Source organism: Lolium perenne, chromosome 4 (assembly GCF_019359855.2).
Source record: "Lolium perenne isolate Kyuss_39 chromosome 4, Kyuss_2.0, whole genome shotgun sequence".
Taxonomy (NCBI): Eukaryota; Viridiplantae; Streptophyta; class Magnoliopsida; order Poales; family Poaceae; genus Lolium; species Lolium perenne.
In genome coordinates, this window is record NC_067247.2 from 364350398 (window position 1) to 364357332 (window position 6935).

At 46.0% G+C, this 6935-nt stretch overlaps 1 protein-coding gene across 2 annotated transcripts; it reads left to right on the forward strand.

Moving 5' to 3' along the window:
- Positions 1-315: 315 nt before the first annotated feature.
- On the forward strand, positions 316-6523 carry LOC127349157 (inorganic phosphate transporter 1-2-like). Of its 2 annotated transcripts, XM_071818218.1 has the most exons (2): positions 316-331; positions 4959-6523. In XM_071818218.1, exon 2 carries the CDS (start codon positions 5039-5041, stop codon positions 6521-6523), a length of 1485 nt encoding a protein of 494 aa, XP_071674319.1. In that variant the 5' UTR covers positions 316-331; positions 4959-5038. The 2 variants fall into 2 exon arrangements, with proteins under 2 accessions (XP_071674319.1, XP_051230900.1); XM_051374940.2 differs by lacking the exon at positions 316-331 and having other exon boundaries at positions 4952-6523.
- Positions 6524-6935: the final 412 nt, after the last annotated feature.

A 6935-nucleotide genomic window follows, 5' to 3' on the forward strand; every position in this document is an offset into this window, starting at 1 on the left:
GGAAAATAGGGCCGTGGGCTTTTGTTTCGTCCAATTCCGAGAATATTTGTAAACCAACTTTTCTGAAATCAAAAACAGCAGAAAACAGGAACTAGCACTGTGGCATCTTGTTAATAGGTTAGTCCCAGAAAATGCATAAAAACATTATAAAGTGTGAATAAAACATGTAGGTATTGTTATAAAACTAGCATGGAACATAAGAAATTATAGATACGTTGGAGACGTATCATTCACCTCCCAGGGAGTTCCCCCTTTACATCCAGAATCTCCCTAAGTGTAGGAACCCCATGTACGAGAAGCCAGACACAACTGGGGGGGGGGGGGGGTAGCCTTGGATATAAAACCAGCTCAAATCAAATTTGTGCATGCCATGTGAATACACACAAGTTTCGGGGCCATTCACACCCTCTGAGGCTCGATTTCTGGGGAAACCCCAGACCGGGGTCCCGGGGGATCTATACCGCCCTTATACATAGGTTTCCGCAAATGGGTTCGCCAAAATAGTACTGAGGAGGAAATAAACAAATAAAATTAATTGGGATTAACAAATATATGGGTAAAAATTATCTTTGTACTAAAACAAAGTGTAAAAGTAAAAAAAAGGTGCATAAGTTGTGCCGACGGCCATGTTATATGTCGTGGGTAGCCGTCGGCACAACAAGAGTGGGGCCCAACAGTCAGCTGCTGTGCCGACGGCCGTGTTTGTGCCGTGGGCTACCGTCGGCACAGCCTGAACGGCGCCGTGATGGAGTAATGGCTGGGCCCACCTGTCAGGTGGTGTGCTGACGGCTGGCACTGTGCCGACGGTGACGGTCACCACCTTGCTGTGCCGACGACCGGAGTTGCGCCGAGGGTGGCCGTCGGTGTACCCTGCGGTGTGCCAACGGCCAGCCTGTGCCGACGGTCAATTCCTTCGCCGGTCGACGAGGGCGTCTGTGCCGACGGCCCCGACATTTGGCCGTCGGCACATCACTTGCCCATCGGCGCACGTGAACTCTCCCGTAGTGCAAACAATAAGGTAAAGCAAATAAAGAGCGAGAGAAAGGGAGGCGGGACAACCGGGCAAACGGTAGCGGAGATGCTAGCGTCAGATTTGATCTGTTCTAGTTTGAGTTTTGGATAGCAGTAGGTGTCAAGCCAGTTTGCTTACAAAATGTCAACCCATTAAAAACCTACATGGCTGACTTTTAATCTGCTTAATGCAACTTATTACTTGTAGCATTGTCAAGCGTGATGATGATAGATTGTGAGCTATCACAGCGTCATGAACGATTGCTTTCAAGAAGTACATAAACATCATCTTGACTCTGCATCTGATATACAACAATGGTGTCTTAGATTAATGGCTCCTATATATTGGTGGATAGTTGCATCAATATTACGTTTTAAAGCAATTTTCTTGAAACAATATCTCATCTCAGTATCTCACTGAACTATCAGTGAACCACACTTTTATTTTTGGAGCTGGTGGTCGGTGTTCACCCCTTAGCGACTCAAAGAAGCTGCATGCTAATTCTGTAAAATTGTGAGGAGGGTGCTGTTGATGGCCGAGCTGTGGTTTGTCACATAGCTAGGATTTATTAATTTTGAAGGTATTATGGAAAAGAAGTCCTGGATGGTCTATCACTGAATTGGACTGGCTAAAGGAGGTTCGAGTCTCCGTGATGCTGAGGGATCTGCTTGGCGTTCCGGACTCTGCAGCAGTGGTATGCATGTGGGGGCGGCAGCACAGGGGAATTTCAGAGTCTTACCTCTCAGGGTGAAAACCCAAGGTCTGGCCTTAACTGGTTGTGTCTGGTAATGTTCTTGTTGGAGACATTGTTTTGAGAGTGAGAACTATCTTCAGGGTGAAAACCTAAAACCTTTGGTCGAGCGACGATGTCGTTAGTGCACTGTTCCCTTCTTGAAGGCGTCGTTTTTGGAGAGTTTGTACTTCAGGTGTTGTCACGGTGGTGGTTGTATTGCTGTTGCTAGGTCTAGAAGTCTGTAGCAGGACTTTTATTTCTTAGTTTTCTTTACTTTTTTGGCTGTGTGCATCCGTACTGCCATTAGGGTGGACGTTGTTGCAGAAACTAGGTGTATTTGGTATCTTTTGATATTAATATATTCCCTTTATTTAAAAAATCGCTGAATTGGACAAGCCATGCTGAAGTTACCTTAACTCTTTTTGTTCAAGTAATCACAACGAGATCATCTGAACTATGCACTTGTAGTCATCATCCGAAAGTTACCTTAACTCTATGACAAAGTGTTCGCCCTTAAACATTGCCTCACGTATGTATGCAAACACAATGATACGCTTGTTCAGGAACATCCTGTTAGCGGAAAGTTATCTACAAACATCTCTATTAAATGAGATGTTCATGATTCAATAAATATATAAATGAGCTTCTGATAACTGTCAGAGGACCGTTTTAAAAAGTAGTTGACAAATGCATTCGACTCTGCATCTCACATTGCAACGTCACACAGTACTATACAGAGATAGTTATTTTTGCGAACCATACTATACTGAGATTGTGGTTATTGTGCTATCATGCTTTACTTGTTGTAAACTGTTGTCGATAAGAGTTAGATAATTTCTTTTGGGATTGATTTTTTTAATGGTCTCTTTTGGAATTGATGATGTGCTCTTATGCATCTCGTCCAAATATATTCAATCACGTAAACTATTGACACCATGTGTTCTACATGAAGATGGTGGGAGCACAAACTTTCCAGGCTTGCAAGCTGCTCCATTTTTTTTTGGGTACCGTGTAAAAAATTAACCTGGTAACCGTCATGGAGGATCGAAAGTCGAACCTTTCTGCCTCAATGAGAAATCTATAACTATGGCAATATTTTACTAGTATCCAAAAAGCTGCGCTACAGAGGGAAAATATCCGTCTATATTAGTTAATTAAGGTGCATGACCTTTATAATTATGAGAAGATTATCGTGAAGACGAGTACCATGTCTTGACATACTAGAACAACTTATGACAAGCTGGCTAGGTTCCCCGCATATTCGGATCTACACATATTTTTCTGACATTGGGAAAGTTTGAAATAAACTAATTACATCATACTGATCTCACGTTTGATCTAATGGCGCCACAACTATGTGTGCTGTGAATTGTGATTGGCCCCATGGGTTGCAATTTGATAAAAAAACAAATAAAAGAGGGAAGAGTCAATGCTTTGGATTAGTAGGGAGTACGGCCTTCAACGCCTTCCCGCTTGCTTGCTGCTAAATTTGCATACCTACCGTAGTAGTTTTTAATTTCTAATGACCAATGTTCTAAACGTACCACTCTTACTCGAGTCCGTTCTGAAATTGGATTTACCAAAGTAAGCATGAGCAATTTGAATGGTTATGTTAAGACGACCCAGACTCTATACATCGATTGATGTAGAGGCTGGGGCTTCACCAGTTCGAAAAAAGATTAAGATGACCCATGCGACCGAGGTGCTTTTGGTCTTCCGCCAGCAGGGGCATCGTTCCCCCACCTCTAGTGCCGATTTGGTGCCACGAGGTTAGGGGAACCTCGTTTCCCGTCCGGTGCGTAGATTTAGTCTTAAGTGTTCTAGGTTTTGTGTACATGGTAGCGCTGTTTCTCCGGTGCATATTTGGGGTTTCCTTGTAATGTTGAAGGTTTAATATTACCAACTGTTTCTCCCAATTTTTTATTTGATTGGTTATATTTTCATTACTTGGCATTCCATATCCAGTTCTTGGAGTAACTTTTTTCTTTTCTCTTGTCTTAATAAATCGGCAGAACATGGATGAGAGAGCAATTTTAGTAACCCCACGTCCCACATATCAAGAAAGACCTTTTCTCTCAAGCTTTGCGTTGCCCCGCTCACGTATATTCTCATTACAACCGTTGTGTGGTTGTAATATTTTTTCCTTGCACAATTCTATGTTGAAACTTGAAAGTCAAACCTAATAAACTCCATTTTTTCACTCCTTAATCTTTGCATAATACTCCTAGATCAAAAGGTGGCCCAACCTAGGTGTACATGTCTCTTGTAAGAGTCCATTGTATAAAATGTTTCTTGCAATTTGCTTCACATGTATATGTATTGACACTTGACCCCTCTCAATGATAGCTACCCATTTCCAACATGGTATCTGGGCCTAGGTTCGGGTCTCCTTCCGATAAGTAGAAACTTGGCTTGGTGTTCCACCAGCCTGTGTTGCAAACCATCTTGCACCGGATGTTTCAGTGATCTAATATAATCACAGCGCTAATTCTGAAAAAAAGTAAAATCTGCATATATGTTTTGTACTACTTGATAGGTGGTAGTAGTTTATATATCCAAATGACCAATGTTCCGAATGTACGGCTGTTGCATTCGATTCGATTCTGCTTTGAAATTGGATTTATCAAATGACCATGCATGAGTTTGAATGACCATATCTGCTGCTTTTCTGAGTCTTAATAAATCGACAGAGCCTTTGGCTTCTTGTCATACCATGTAAGTATGTACGGAGGAGAGAACAAAATTAGTAATCCCACCCAAGGTCAGACATCCCCTTCTAGTACTGATAACATTGGGCACAGCTCATTTTGACCTACCTTTTCCGGCAAGCTTGATTTGGTTTCATATTGTATCCGTACAATCAAGGTACTGCGTACAATATGCTCCTTTCAGTATATTCCCAGCATAAACTTGATTTGGTTTCATATTGTATCCTTCTCTCAATTCTATATGGAAACAAGAAAGTCAAACCTGATAAACTACTGGCATCCATCAACCATTCTAATAATAAATCAACACATATAAGGCATTTTTATACTGGTTCCAGGTTGCAACTAACAGATTGGCATATCTGTACTTCAACCCTGTATGTACGCCTATATATACGTACCAGCAGTACGGAAGAAAGCACAACAAGATACCAAGAGGAAGAAGTAGAAGGAGAGCTAGCTGAGAAGCTTAGTTGAGTGCTCGTCGATCTGTCGGTCATGGCGGGTGAACAACTCAACGTGTTGAAAGCGCTTGACCAGGCGAAAACGCAATGGTACCATTTCACGGCCGTGGTGATCGCCGGCATGGGCTTCTTCACCGACGCCTACGACCTCTTCTGCATCTCCCTGGTCACTAGGCTGCTGGGGCGCATCTACTACACCGAAGCTGGCAGCAACGAGCCGGGTCACCTCCCGGCAAACGTGTCGGCCGCCGTGAACGGCGTGGCCCTCTGCGGCACGCTCGCCGGCCAGCTCTTCTTCGGCTGGCTCGGTGACAAGCTCGGCCGCAAGAGCGTCTATGGTTTCACGCTCATCCTCATGGTCCTCTGCTCCATCGCGTCAGGGCTCTCGTTCGGCCACGAGGCCAAAGGCGTCATAGGCACGCTTTGTTTCTTTCGCTTCTGGCTTGGCTTTGGCGTCGGCGGCGACTACCCCTTATCGGCGACTATCATGTCTGAGTACGCCAACAAGAAGACACGTGGAACCTTCATCGCTGCTGTCTTTGCCATGCAGGGCTTCGGCATCCTGTTCGGTACCATCGTCACCATCGTTGTCTCATCCGCGTTCCGGAATGCGTTCCCAGCGCCACCATTCTACATCGACGCAGCGTCATCCATTGGGCCGGAGGCCGATTACGTTTGGCGCATTATCGTCATGTTTGGCACCATCCCTGCCGCGCTGACCTACTACTGGCGCATGAAGATGCCAGAGACCGCACGGTACACGGCGCTCATCACCCGCAACACGAAGCAGGCAACCGCAGACATGTCCAGGGTGCTCAACAAGGACATCACCGAGGAGGAAGAGAAGGTCCAGCTTCAGGTGGCCTCCGGGGACACCTGGGGCCTCTTCTCGCGGCAGTTCATGAGCCGCCACGGACTACACCTGCTAGCCACCACTAGCACCTGGTTCCTCCTGGATGTCGCCTTCTACAGCCAGAACCTGTTCCAGAAGGACATCTTCACCAAGGTCGGTTGGATCCCACCGGCAAGGACAATGAGCGCCCTCGAGGAGCTGTACCGCATCGCTCGTGCCCAGGCACTCATCGCTCTTTGCGGCACTGTACCGGGCTACTGGTTCACCGTCGCCTTCATCGACATTATTGGCAGGTTCTGGATCCAGCTCATGGGTTTTGCCATGATGACCATCTTTATGCTCGCCATCGCCGTGCCCTACGACTACCTCGTCAAGCCGGGGCACCACACTGGCTTCGTCGTTCTGTATGGCCTCACCTTCTTCTTCGCCAATTTCGGGCCCAACAGCACAACCTTCATCGTGCCCGCCGAGATCTTTCCGGCGAGGCTCCGCTCCACGTGCCATGGTGTCTCTGCCGCTGCCGGTAAGGCCGGGGCGATTATCGGTGCATTCGGGTTCCTGTATGCATCACAGGACCAGAAGAAGCCCGACAAAGGGTACTCCGCCGGTATCGGCATGCGCAATGCACTCTTCCTGCTCGCCGGCACCAACTTCCTGGGCTTGCTCTTCTCACTGTTGGTTCCAGAGTCCAAGGGCAGGTCACTCGAGGAGATTTCCAAGGAAAACGTGGGCGACGATGGCACCGAAGCTTAGGCTGGGTGTTCTACATGCATGGCTGCTGCTTGGTGTGTTTGCTTTCCCTTGTTCAGTACGCTTTCTTTTCTTCCGTGTTACCAATTGCTGAATTTGTGGTGTTGCTTTGATGCCGTGTGTAATTGTGTACGGTGAGATTTTCCCTACTACCTGGCGTTGCAATTTTGCTATGAAGTGCTATATGGAGTACTTGTTTATTTTCTTCACCAAGAATTGCTAATAAAATCACTCATTTAAGAATGCCTATCTTCTCCATAATGTCCCTTGACTTACCGATTAAGACCATTCTTGTAATCGAGAAGATTATAAGAGGCTTCCTCTGGAAAGGCTAGAAAGATGTGAAGGGTGACCACTATCTAGTGGTGTGGGACAAAGTTTGCACCCCTAAGGTATGGGGTGGATTCGGTATTCC